At 38.7% G+C, this 14811-nt stretch overlaps 2 protein-coding genes across 2 annotated transcripts in view; both read left to right on the plus strand.

Annotated features, from left to right (window-relative positions):
- The first annotated feature begins 594 nt into the window (after nt 1-594).
- LOC26514956 lies at nt 595-3147 on the plus strand. The gene is made up of 2 exons (XM_014904698.3): nt 595-2940; nt 3037-3147. The coding sequence occupies exon 1, from the start codon at nt 745-747 to the stop codon at nt 1819-1821; it is 1077 nt and encodes a 358-aa protein (XP_014760184.1). The 5' UTR covers nt 595-744; the 3' UTR covers nt 1822-2940; nt 3037-3147.
- LOC6503265 (calcium/calmodulin-dependent protein kinase kinase 1) overlaps nt 3094-14811 on the plus strand; it is a 66131-nt gene continuing 54413 nt past the window's right edge. The window contains exon 1 of the mRNA XM_001965803.4: nt 3094-3717. Coding sequence (XP_001965839.2) covers nt 3094-3717 — 624 coding nt within the window. The remainder of the gene's footprint in view (nt 3718-14811) is intronic.

Genomic DNA, 14811 nt, shown 5'->3' on the forward strand with positions numbered 1-14811 from the left:
CACTTTTGATCAAAATTATAATACCCTCTGCAAGGGTATAAAAAAACGTTAACAACAGGTAAGGTATTGATATCAGATATTTTTGGCGTTGTAAGCGGGTTCGCCACAGTTATTTTACCTCGTCAAGATGCTTTATTATTTGATATATCAATGTTAAAAAATTAAATTTTTTTAACAAGTAAATTTTAATTCATTTATATAGTTACACCACACTATTCATACTTTTTTTCTTTTTTTACAACGAAAAAAAACTATATTATTTATTTGTGAGAATGTTCTAGATAGAAGAAATTTTCGACCCCTATAAAATATCAAAATTCTTGAGCAAAATAGAGTATTTCAGTACCTTTTTTTCCATTAGTACTCTACATTATATCTTGTCATTTTAGTTTTGCTTATATTTATTTTTAGAATGTTTCTTAGTCTGTTGGTGTAGTTATTTTTACACTTGTGTAATGAATGAAGAGTAATCTTAAATAGGAATCAAAAGTATATACATATGTATATAAAGTAAAAATAAAATATAAGTCAATTATAGTTTACAAATGAAATTTTTTTCACTAATTGAAGCTACTTTGAATTTGATTTTTTTATTTGACGAAATAAGTGTTTTTTCATGCTCATTATTTTAATATTCAACATGCATATATGTATATAGAAAATATGGTTTTCATTTCAGTTCTATTTTAGTTTTTGTTGGATATAGAGGTTGTTCTGAAAAGATCAAGATTTTTAAATAATTCAATGATTCTTAACTTTATTACGTTAATACTTTTACAACGCCTCGTATGGACTGTTCAAGCCCCAGGAGCGATATACAATAGTATTAATCATTATAAATTATCATCTAGTAACGGAGAGCAAATTCCCAAAGAATTTTATCTTTCCATCGAAAATTCAAATGAATTTAAACTAAATCTGCAACGTAAACTCCTACATTTCCTAGAAAATATTCAAAAAAATTTAACCATATCGACAGTGTTTGGTTCTTTCCAAAATGATTCCCCGAATGCTGCCAAATATATACATAGGTTGCAAGAGTTATCTATGTTTTTTTATGAAGCTTCCTATTCAGTCGAAAAGTTTGCCATTGAAAGTGAAAAATTTTTCGAGATCATAAAAATTACAAGTAATAGTTTATTGTTAAAACTACGACAAGTCCCTAAAGCTCAACCAACACACGTAAAACTCTTGCTAACTAATTATTTTTCGGAAATGGAGTTCTTTCATATTTTTTTTTCCGAAGTGATTGATGAGGCTTTGGAATATACTACGACGATATTGCAGACTATACAGAAACTTTTTTATTCCTATGCTGATATTCAAAATGGTATTCTTAAAAACTGGAAACTGAAGCATAATCTGGAATGCTGCAAATTATATGCTGATTTTTTACATCATCATTCTGCAAGGATATTTAAATGCGCAACTGCGGATAAACTGCAAATTGCTTTCGACTTGTATTCTGTAACAAAGATAAATGCAAAATACATAGTGAAACAGCTTGAGTTTCGTATTCAACGGCTTTTAAATTGCATAAATTTTGGAAGTTACTCTATAAGATGTCCGTTTCTTAATAACGCCGAAGGAGACTTTGAAACTCTATTTAACAAACTCAGCGAACTTGAGCTTTATTTAAATATAAAGATGAAAAAAAGTGGCATTTTCGTTACCAACATTCGAAATCACAATGTTAATAGTGACTTACGAAAATTGCCATACCTGGAATCTTCTCAGCAAGCTTGCCTATTAAATGATTTCCCGTATAATCAAATGTCTAAGCAACTTAAGGAATGTTTTTACTTTTTTAATAGTCAATAAAAATCAATTTATATATTAACATGTAATACCTAAGTACGTTAAATTTAAAAATAAAATAAATAACTTCAAACTAATTCTAATGCACATTTATTAACGGTTTACGGTTATATTATAGTATAATTGGATATATTTTTTATGTCAGAGGGATAATCTAAGATTCCTTTCACATTATGGAGTAAGATCGACGTTTCCAGAGGTAGATGAAAGTTTAGGGACAGAGCCCAGGCACAGTATTTAAGCACACAGTCTGATTCTTCATCGGAGCGGGGCAAATAAACGTGTTTAACCCTTTGAAGATCCAACCATAAACTACTTTTTGAAAGTAATAGACTAAAAATAAGATTGGCAGATACAAAAGAAAATTTTAAAGAAGTTTTAAGTTTTAAAAGACCTGATATGGTTGATTGACATGTCAAACATGCCGGCAGTGAAATCATTATGTGTTATGTATGACCTAGAAGGTTATGGATAATTAAAGTACCTAAGATTAGTAGGTCAATATCCGACATAAGATTCAAAACCGACCAATAGCAAGTGACAAGTGATGCCCGTATGTAGCTGGTTCGAATGACGGTGGAGTATAAATACAGGTAATAAAATACGATGAGCAGAAAATATGATTTTAGCGCAGAGAAATTCAAAGTCCAAAAACTCTTGCTATCTGAATGGCCCCAACAATTCTAATAGGTTATAGAATTAGTTTTTCAAAGAACTAATTATAAAGATATTTGGAGTTTGATCTTAACAAGCTTAGAATATTTTTCTTAAACATTTTGTCAGATGTCAATTTCCGAGGTATCAGGGGATGAAGAAGACATGAGACTAAAAAGGTGTTTTGCAGGTGATTTTTTTAAAACTTAAAACTTTAAAACTTTCTTTTGTTTCTGATTCTGATGGAACGACGCATATTCTCGAGCAGAATCTGCGCATATTAAAATAATAAAATAAATTTTGTCAGGACTACCGTCTGCTGTGATTTCTAAATTTGGAATCGTTATTTCACATTTAAAGAGACAGTATACGCCCATAAACTCTAGCTTTTTTTTCGTTTTGTTATATTTTAAGATCCTAAAATAAATGTTAATGAACGATGTCGATCGTTTTTCTGAAATCGTATGGGTAAAGTAAAACTGAGTAGTTATTAAAAAATTTGGTTTTATTAGGCGCTATGATTAACATATACTAACTTTTCCCTAATTTAAACCTTTATACTAGGAACTAAGGTTTAATAACGTTGATTCAAAAATGATGAATACCATATATCAATGAAACATGGATTTCATAGCACCAACGAAAAAACAGCAAGAATCTCAAATTGAAGCGGATTTTCTTCATAGAGTGTGTGATAAAAATATTCATGAGCCAGTGATCGGTTCCCTTCAGCATAGTACGAGCTGCACAAATGAAACAGTTGCAGAGTTTGAGTCTACGATTCTGAATGGTTGTGAACGTTCAAAACAAATAAAATCTGATGAGTCCCCACAAACTAATACTGACCAATTGACCACGAGGTCCATGCTTCACAAGTCACAATCACTAGATTTATATAATGAAAATCAAGCAAATTCCACGGAAAATACGGAAAATTTTAACCTAACTGAAATTTCAAGCTCAATATCGAAGATAACTAGCAATATTGAACCAGTCTTTCGGTTTAGCAATGGATGTATTCAAAAATTTTCCCCTAAGATCTCACATAACGATTTGAAATATCAATCGTCTGAATGCCGACCAATTTACCCGAATGTTCCATACAGTCCATATGCCAGTCCATTTGGTAGTCCTCGGTGTAATCGCCGGCGTCCCATTTTTCGAGAATCTCGAAGAATCTCAATGGAAAAATCTGGAAGCTTTCTTCAATTAAATCAATATAAATTAATGGAACAAATTGGGCAGGTAAGTAACCAAATAAAACTAAAATGTCTCTAAAGTGAGAAAGGCTCTATTTAACCTCGTGCTTATGAAGTTGGGTGTGATGATTCCTCGAACTTATTGCTTTCCTCTACGGCCTCTCTGAAACGTCTACTCTGCATGAAACGGGCAGTATGTGAATGGAGGCCGAGAGCAAAAATTTACTAATTATGACTAATGTCATAAATAACCTGTAATAGAAAAAAATTGTTATACGCATATACAGGGTCTATATAATCGTTTTGCTCTTAGGACTTCGTTGTTAAAGAACTGAGCAAAGAGAAAAAAGTACACATAGGGGGAACAAGATACATATTTACATTTAGTGTTTACAAAGTTTTATAACTGCTTAGGATCCTGCATGGACTAATTCAGGTATAAACACATATAACAGATAAGAAAATAACAGATAAGCTTGAATTCTACTTTTAATAATTATTTATTTATTAACATACTCTGAACCACTGTGCCAAAGAAGATAAAAAAGGATGCTTTAAAGAAAGAATGAGAGTAAGTAACAAATGTAAAAAAAATTGATATATAAAATATACCAAATATACAATAGTCGATTCGTATATTTATATATATAAATATTGGTTTATAAATATGTATGTTATTATAATAGAGAATCTTTTTTAAAGGGTTAAGGTTAGTGCTAATAAAAATGATATAATGGTGATGTAACATATTAACGCGAGTAAAATATTAACTACGACTGTGGAGTTCTACTTACGATTAACTTAAAATACTACCCGGGCTGTACTACGAGGCTGTCGTTGGATTACGGCGCAGTTGCAGCTTCAGAATTTCGTATCCGTCCAGCAAAGATCCCTTGTTGCGCAAGGGCTCGAGCCGTACAAATATACAATTGCACTTGGAATGCGTCAGCCCCTTTTTCGTTACGCGTGCGGTTCACGGGTCCGGCGTGCTATTTGGCACTTTTCGTAAATTCTTACTGCACGTAAGGGTAAAAGGGCGGCCAGTAGAATAAGGCAAATGTTTAGGAGGGATCCCGATGACAGTCTTTATATGAGGGCCCCAATGTAGTGTAGGTTACTCAGGATTAGTTCATGGAAAAACAGGAGACTCAGCCGATAATATTAATAATATTAATATTAATGATATTAATAGGCTGTTTGTCTCTGAATTAAGTTAAGTCGGTATCATCTAGAATGGCTGGATTTACAATATTTAATTTTTTTTAGCACCTATAAGAATGTTTTCTTGGTGTGTGATGATGAATATATTCATTGCAAATAAAATTTCTACCGAGTGTATCTCTTTATTTGTTTTGTATTTCTAAATATGATTCATTCCGTCAGCGAGCTTTTTAAAACGTTCCTAAAATGTTATGTTTAATTCTGTTTGACCTTCGTCAGCCCTCATCAACTGGTTCTGATTGGATCTTACCTGCTCTTAATAATTAAAGTCAGGCGATGTTTAACGTATCTTGTCCTTGTGGAACACTCTCCCTTTAATAAGGACCGTGGTCCCCAGGTTTGTATCAATACCCTCTTGTATAAGCACAGTTGTATTATCTTGTTCCCTAGGGGTTTACTTGGTTTTAGGAAAACCTTGTCGCCGACATGATACGCTTTATAAGTCCTATCTTTGTTAAAATGTTCGAGGGTTTTCTCCTGAGCTTGTTGAATTTTTTGCAAATTTCTTTCTCTAATTCCGTGAATTTGAATATATGATTTCTATGTGTTTTTCGTTACTTGCCGAGTGAATGGATTTATCACAGTAGACGGCAGTCCGCTAGGTAGGTACACGCATGCCCTACCCTGTAGCTAGTGCGTGGAGACACAATATATATATAGCCAAAATATTAAAAATTTCCTGTGTGCGTTCAATCCGAATGAGTGAGATACCAAATGAAAGGTACTGTTTTCATTAGATGGATTTTATCCAAACATTTGCCAAAAGTAGTTTGGCTTGGGAGAAACTTGTAAATGTAAAACACTTTTGATTCATTAAATTGAAAATAGGGAGACATTGGTGTCACCATAGAAAATTACAATTTCTAGAATATGTCAACACACGTGAGGAAAAGAGATCCGTCTGTGGAAAAATGTCAATGTATGGGGGGAGGATTTCCCCACGGAAGCGGTGTTATCGGTGTTTGTGCTATTGCTTGGTAGAATGAGACTAAGTACTTTACCAGGGAACAGATTTTGCAGGTAGCCGGTAGCCGTTGGTAGCCGGAACATTTTCGGAAAAAATAGTCTCTTAGAACCTGTTTTACATTTTCCTGCGCTGCTCGATGCGCTCTGTTGTGTTCGGTGACCATAATTTATTTTTGTTTGGTTTTTTCTGTTATGTCTTGTACAAAGCTTTTTGAATGTTTGAATAAAGTTTTTAGGAATACTCCACAAGTTGGTGTTGAATAACTGCCTGGTTTGCTAGAGAGCAATGTAATTCATATACTACTTCGACATTAACCACTTCATGCAAGGTTTTCAGTAGGTTTCCGCGGTCGTTTGTTTTTACTACATGCCTCACCTTACTTTTAAACAGAATAAACGTGTCCACGGATAAGCTGTTTCTTTATTAAATTATTATTTGGTTACTTTAAACGATAAACTGCATGAATAGCCAAACAACGACATTCAAATACACAACGTTGCAATTGAATTAAGTGGAATAGAATGCAGAGATGAAAATAATTAAAGATTGAGTGTGTAGGTCTCGCACAACATTCGGCGGATGAAAAATTTTTTGAATTAATTAAATGCAGTTATGAATTTACGATACATCTATGCATGTTTACGTGTATTTTTTGACACTTAAATAAAAATAGTAGGAAAGTGTACGCATGTCAATATTATTTGTTTTGGTAATATTCATTATTTTGTCGTATAATTAATTTAATTTTTTTTTCAGATAATTTTCTACTTATTTTACATTAATATAAAAAACTATGTGTAATTTTGTTAAAATACCTAGATTAGTTGGGAAAGAAAATTGCTTTTGTAATTGAATTTCTTAATTAAGGTGGTTATAAATAAGGTTAAATTAGGAAAGTCAACCAATCCTCGTCAGAGAGAGTGGACACAAAATCAAAATTTATTAAATTCAAAAATTGAAATGCCATCACGACAAATTAAACCAACAGCTTGTGCATATTCATTTAAAGAAATAAGGGCGCCCCTCTGCCTGCAGTACCTAACATAAACAACAACAACATGAACGAAAGTAAGCTCTGTGTCCCTGAAACAGAGCGTAGACGATCTTTCAATGCCTATTTCTCATTCGTCGCAAACGAAGAGCGTGCAAGATCATGCTCTCCCGCTCTCCCAGGCACAAGCAGTGCATTAACCTGGAGTGCGCAGCGCACCTCCCCAGCACTATCACCCTCTGGTCTATCAACTCCGTTATATTTGCCTACAACGAGCACTACTACATCGATTACCACATCGTGTACATCAACCACAACAGCAACATCGGTAGCTGTCTCTCAGCCCCCCCGAGCAACAATCCAAACGGGCATTGACCGATATATCCAAGTAAAACGAAAGCTCAGTCCCCAGCCGAAAAAAAATGCTAACGCTGCAAAAGCAATGAAAGTCAACAATCAAGACGAACCGATTAATTCTCTGTCTGAAAACAGATTTTCTATATTAAGCGAAGACCGTAATAATGAAGAGAATACCGAAGTTCCCAAAGCCAAGCAATAGCCGCCACCCATTTACATGCGTGATCAAAACTGCAGCGATATGGTAAACTGTAAGCTAATTGGAAATAACAATTTTCATATAATGCCACTGACCAAGGGCAATATACGGGAGACCAAGCTCCAAGTCTACACGGAGGAAAATCATCGCTTAGCCACGAAATACCTATACGACAACCAGAAAAAATATTACACCTACCAATTGAAGAGCAGCAAGGGCCTTCAAGTGGCCATAAAGGGTATTTAATCGTCGGTACCAATAAAAGAAATCATCGAAGCCTTTTCAAGCGCAGGTTTTAAAGTTAAGGGAGCCATTAATATCATCAACAGACAAAAAGTCCCCCAGCCTATGTTCAAAGTTGAGCTGCAACCTGAAACGAAAACAAATCCTAAAAATATGATTCATCCCATATACAAACTACAGTATCTACTGCATAGAAGAATCACGGTAGAGAAACCTTATAAGCGCAACCAACCTCTACAGTGTTCAAACTGCCAAGAATATGGACACTCAAAGTCGTACTGCACCTTGCGTGCAGTCTGTGTGGCTTGTGGCGGCCTCCATGACACTGCCTTCTGTACCATATATAAAACCGAACTCTAAGAAATGTGGCAACTGCGGTGGAAATCATACTGCCAATTACAGGGGATGCCCAGTTTATAAAGAGGTAAAATATCGTATGAATACAAAAAAACCCTTACAACAACGTTCATTTGCCATTCACACTAACCACCAAACCACCACGCCATCTTTGACTACACCTGGAGTTTCTTTCTCTAGCGTTCTACGATGGCCAGGACTACTTAATAGTGTAGGTTCAGCACCACTGGAACCTGAAACTATAGGATACCTCCACCTACGGGTACATCGAGGGAAAGAGTCCAAGAGAGGCCAAGAATCTGCAACCCCCGAAAGAAAGGGTATCGAAGGAATGTTGTCCACACTTATAAGTTTAATGGTCACAATGCAAAATAATATGCAAGAGCTCATGCGAAACCAAAATCGACTAATAGAGCTTTTAGATAAACAAAAATCCAATTAGATGGCTTATTTGTCTATATGAATCTGTCTATGGAATGCTAACGGCATTTCAAAGCGCAAAAATGAACTTTAGACATTCCTTGATGATAATAATATCGATATTATGCTCCTCTCCGAAACTCATCTAACGAACAAAAACAACTTCTATCTGACGGGCTATATATTTCATGCAACAAATCAGCCAGATGGGAAGGCTCATGGAGGAACTGGGATCCTCATAAAGCAGCGCATAAAACACCATTCCCTCCAACGAGTTGCTACAAATTCCTTGCAGTCAACTTCAATACGAATTCAGACCGTGGGAGGTCATCTAAATCTAGCTGCAATATACTGCCCATCCCGTTTCTGCATATCTGATATGGAGTTTATGCAATTCTTTGACCCCTTTGATTCTTTGACCTTTGCACCCACACTGGGGTTCTCGCCTCACCAACTTTCTATTACCGGGAAGGCCTACATACTGGCCAGCGGACCCACGGAAGAAGCCAGACCTAATTGACTTTGCAATCACTAAAAAAATTCCACGAAGCATCATTCGAGCCGAACCTTTGGATGACCTATCGTCTGACCATTCAGTTGTCCTTCTCCATCTATTTCAACATTACAAAATACCGAATTACAAAATAATCAAATTTATCTCACATCAAAAAAGACAAACTGGCTTAGGTACAAAAAGTACATAAGCTCTCACATAAACATAAGACCGTCAATTAACTGTAGCAAGGACATTCAAGATGCAGTCAACCACCTGGAAGACATGATGACCTCAGCAGCAAAGCTCTCGACTCCTGCGACCACAGAAAAACCTCCATACTCCGCCACAAATTCCTATATAGAAAATCTAGTCCGAGAAAAGCAGCAGCTCCGCTGTGAATGGCAGGCACACAGATCCCCTTCTTCATAGGAAAGGCTAAAAACAGCGACACGAAGGCTCACAAAGGTCCTACGGAGCAGAGAAGAACTTGCTCAAAAATCATACATAGAACAGCTTTCCCCAAAAAGTACCAGGTGTCCTCTATGGAAAGCCCATCCTAACTTAAAGCTGCCCATAGAAGCAGATATGCCCCTTCGAAAACCAGATGGATCTTGGGCGCGCAGCGATGAAGAAAAAGCAAGCGTCTTCGCTAGTCACCTTTGTAAAGTTTTTCACCTTTGTAAAGACCCCACCCTATATCTTCTATATACAGCAGATATCCCAACAGACCAGCGTCTAACTATGTCAACATTTGCCGATGATACAGCCATACTAAAAACATCTAAATGCCCGCTGGGGGCATCCAGAAGCCTCTTCTCTCACCTTGCACTAATAGAAAAGTGGATGGCGGACTGGCGTATAAAGATAAACGGTGAAAAATGTAAACACATTACCTTTACTCTCAACAGACAAAACTGCCCCGCTCCAACTCTAAACAATACCATAGTCCCCTCTGTGAATGAGATCACATATCTCGGCGTCCACCTGAACAGGCGTCTTACATGGAACATGTATAAACATATTGAAGCGAAACGGGACCAATTATCCCATAAATCGAGAGGACTGCACTGGCTTATCAACCCTTGTTCCCCACTTCGACTGGAATATAAAGTACTACTCTACAATTCAGTCATAAAGCCTATCTGGACGTATGGCTCCGAACTTTGGGGCAATGCAAGCAGTAGCAATATAGACGTTATCCAAAGGGCACAGTCTAAAGTGTTCAGAACCATCACAGGAGCTCCATGGTATATTCGCAATGAAGATATCCTTACAGACCTAGGTATACCTCTCGTCAATGCCGAAATTTCTCAACTCCAGGAAAAATACAAAAGGAAACTCTCCACGCACCAAAATCCTCTAGCCAGATCGCTAAACCAAGTTAGTCAACAATCCCGATTAAGAAGAAATGACCTTCCAGCCCGTTGACATCGGAGGCCCCATAGTATAGATGTTTACAAAGATAAACTAATTATGTATTAGATTAAGATTTTTAAAATTGTTGTTAGTCTCTTAATAAGAGAAGATCCAACAAATAAAAGATAAAAGTATAAAAAAAAAATTAGGAAAGGTGTTCTGATTCCTTGAAATAATATATTTTTAGCTTTGTTTATGATTAACATAATGCGCAATGAAACTAAAAGGAAAAGAGAAAATAAGGCAGAAATATATGTATGTTATGCTTACTTCTATTATTTTTTCATTGAGACATCTATCATTCGGCTGCTTTCGGCATTCCGAAAGAACTCTATTTGCAAAAAAAGAGAATGACAATGAGTGAGAATGCTCTCTAAAACTCTCACTCCCACTCACTTAATTCGTGTTGTCTGTTGCACTCATTCATTCTATTTCATTCGAATGTATTCTATAGGAATAGGAATGTATCCATGCAGACCTCTAACTATGGCAAGTAGCTCTTGTTCGTTGGTTGCAAATTTCTTTTCGACTTTTCTTTCGCAGAGTGCGTGATATCATTGTAATTGGGCGACCATCCAGAGATAGCACCTACCCTAGACCAAAACCTGACGCATCTCTTGTTAGATCAAACGGTTTTTTACAGTCCGAGTAAAAACACCTTTCCCTCTTCGCCCTCAAGAGTAACAGGTTTTGCAATTGATGCCAAATTCTTAATAATGCATCTTAATAATGTAGCTTGTTAAACCTATGAAAGATTTCAGCTCGAAAACGGTTTTTGGCTGGGGAAATTGCTTTATGGGCTTGACCTTCTCGGGTGAAGTCCGTAAGCCTCCTTGTATCACTATGAATCCCAAGTATTCAAATTATGTGCTGGGAAGCTAGCTTATGCCATTAAAATGTCCCTCTTTTGTCTTAATTATATTAAGAAATTATATTTCTTACGACATCAGGAGACTTGGATGGCCCTCTTACGCCGTTCGCTAGAAGTTGTTTAGCCGAGCCGTGTTTATTTCGAACATTAACCGTTTATACGGTTAGCTCCGTATATTACTATATACGGAGCTATATTCAATGTTCTAAATATTGGCTTTAGTAAAACAAGCACAGTTCCATTTCATACAATTTATTTAAAATGTTTTGGCTTTATACAAAGTGATATATGTATAGATGCGACTGCGAGGGGGTGAAGACCGAATTAGAATACAAACGCGGGAGCGCGGCTCAACGCTTGATGCTGCGGAGCGATCGAGAGAGCCCGGGAGAGAGCGAGACAAACGAGCGAGCGGGCGCCGCGAACATAAATATAAAAGAAAGTGTCGTCACGAACTCAATAAATTATTGCCGGCCAAACTTCTTTCCGGCGGCTGCTTGACCCGACATACTCCCCCCGTTGGAAGATGGGCTTTCAACAGCATCATGAAGGGGCAGCAGACACAATTTGTTGACTGCCCGTCTCGTAGCTCCGGACGCCGTCCTCAGCAGCGCCACCCGACACACTCCGTCATCTCCGACGACCATATCCGTCACCCACGCCAGGGGCCACTTCATTGGAGGCAAGTTTTCGTCCTTCACCAGCACGATGTCATTTAGTGCTACGCCTTGACCAGGGATGCGCCATTTTGACCGTTGCTGCAACAGGGTTAAATACTCGTCCTTCCATCTCGACCAGAAATACTGCTGAAGAAAGACGACGCGTTGCCAAGCATCTAGCCGATTTATGTTGAGTTTTGTCAGGTCTGGCTTACTGAAACTAGAAGGAGGCCCTCCGTGCAGAAAATGATTAGGAGTCAGGACATCCAGATCAGCAGGATTTTCAGAGAGAGGGACTAATGGCCTCGAATTAATCACTGCAGCAATATTGTACACCAGCGTCTGCAAATCGTCGGCCTTTAGAACAGGCGAACCCGCGACTCTATAAAAATGATACTTGGCGGTCTTAACAGCAGCTTCCCACATGTCGCCAAAGTGGGGAGAATGGGGAGGGATAAACTTCCACTCGATTGATTCTGGAAGGCAAAAATCCAAGACAGCTCTCTGGTGCTCGTCGCTAAGAAATAGTCTCTTTAATTCGCTCAACTGATTTTTGGCTCCAACGAAATTGGTGGCGTTATCGGACCAGATCTGTCGAGGCTTCTTACTGATAGAAATAAATCTCCTCAGTGCATGCAGAAAGCCGGCGGTGGACAGATCCCTCACCATCGATTTTTGCGGTCCTTTCTTCTATAAGTCGGAGGTTCGCAACAAGGCATGCTCTAAATGAACGGCCTTTGTCGTGAAACAAATGAAGACGCTAATGTAACATTTTATGGGAGCCTTGTTGCGAACCTCCGACTTATAGAAGAAAGGACCGCAAAAATCGATGCCGGTTACATCGAAGACTTGAACACCATCCACTCTCTTCTTCGGAATATCGCCCATTACATGCTCCAACAAACGAGGTTTCATCCGAAAGCATCTCACACATTTATTTGTCGACTTGAGCACAGTTTTTCTCCCCCCAATCGGCCAATACTGAGAACGCCAATAACGATCGAGGTCCAGCGTGCAGGTTGCGCTCATGAAAGCTAGGGATTATGCTTCGCGTTACCGGATGGCTCCTGGGCAAAATTACTGGGTGACGACCATCGTAATCCAAGGATGAATTCTTGAGACGCCCGTCTACTCGAAGCAATCCAAACTGATCCAAAAACGGGGATAACGAAGCCAGCGAACTGGAGGAGGCAACCATTCCCTTTGTCGACAACGTCCTTATTTAATCACCAAAATGAGCGCTCCGATCAACTCAGTAGGAAGGGCTCCACGAGACAAGATATCTGCTGGATTTTCCAACGTAAGCACATATCGCCACTCCATTAAACTCGTCAGATTTTGGATGGTTGACACGCGGTTAGCGATAAAAACATTAAACCAGGCAGGCTCCTCTCGAATCCACGATAACACGGTTGAAGAGTCGCACCAACAAAAATACTTTCCTCTGTAAGCGCCTAGACTATGAACCTCTGCCATCATTCTCGCCAACAACTCAGCTCCAGCCAGCTCCAACTTCGGCACAGTTAACGTCTTAAGAGGCGATACTCGAGATTTCGCACATAGAAAGCGGCTCTCAGTCCCTGGCGACCTGGAAACTATGTAGCATGCTCCGTAGGCTTCAATGCTGGCGTCACAAAATCCATAAATCTCCACAAGTGCTCCAGACGTAAGTGCCAGCCGAGGAAATTCTGCACGTTTTGTGTGACTGAAGCTCCGGCAGATCTCTTGCCACTCGGTGTAAAAACCCTGAGGTAAGCTTTCATCCCAAGAAAGATGCTCTCGGCACAGCTTCTGCAAGAATATTTTTGCTTTAGTAACCACTGGACCAACAAGGCCCAGCGGATCGTATAACCGCGCTATTGATGACAGGACAGAACGTCGAGACGGCTTCGAAGTGGACTGAAGAGAAGAAAACGAAAGCAGCAGCTGATCTGTGGAAGGATCCCAAGCCAATCCTAACGATTTCGTGAAGTTGCTGCCGTCATCAAAAGTTAGATAAGACTCCCGATCCTCTTTAGGCACGCCGTCCAACACGCTAGGGATATTGGAGCACCATTTGGAGCACCACCACCAGACAAAAGCGCTGAAATCTGCCCTAAAATGCCAACAACCTCCTCCTTGGAGCTGCAACCAGAAATGAGATCGTCAACTTAAAAATCTCGAAGCAAGATTTCGGATCCCACTGGAAAGTCTTCCACCTCGTCCTTAGCCAATTGGTGCATCGCTCGCACGGATAGATAGGACGCAGGCTTTGTTCCATATGTAACAGTGTCCAATTTATATGTTTGTAGTTCCTACAGAGGGGAATCTTGCCACAGCTTTTGATGTGAAAAAGCTTAGATTGGATGACCGGCCCAGCCATTAATATGTCATTCAAAGAATAACCGAAGGTGGTAACAGCGGAACCGTCGAACACCACTCTAAGTTTCGTCGTGGTGCTGTTCTTCTTTAGCACACAGTGATGTGGCAGAAAATATTTGCAACCTTTATGAAGGCCGAATACTAAGTGCGCAGTTCGGGCTGATGAGACAGTTTCCTCTCCAACGACTGAAAGCGACTTAGAGCCTGTGAGTACGAATCACCCAATAAACCGGAGTTGTGTTTAATTGGTAACCTGACTGTATAGGCACCACCTTCTAACCGCACGAAGTTTTTAACAAAGTGACTCTGGCAATCCAGTTCTTTCTTTGACGACTTCACAATTGGATTGGTGCAGGTTTGTGACAGGATCGGTGCAGGGACAAATGAATTTGCCCGACACAAAGCAGCTCGTAAAATAATCCAGCTCCAATTAGCAAGTCAACTCGCTGCGCCTGGTGAAACTGAGGATCTGCTAGCTTTACATTGGCAGGAATTTTCCAAGAGCTGACGTCTAATGCAAAATTGGGCTGAAGGTCAGTGATGTTGGAGGCTACGATCGCAGTTACTTGCGCCGAGTAGTCA

This window comes from Drosophila ananassae, chromosome 2R (assembly GCF_017639315.1).
Source record: "Drosophila ananassae strain 14024-0371.13 chromosome 2R, ASM1763931v2, whole genome shotgun sequence".
Taxonomy (NCBI): Eukaryota; Metazoa; Arthropoda; class Insecta; order Diptera; family Drosophilidae; genus Drosophila; species Drosophila ananassae.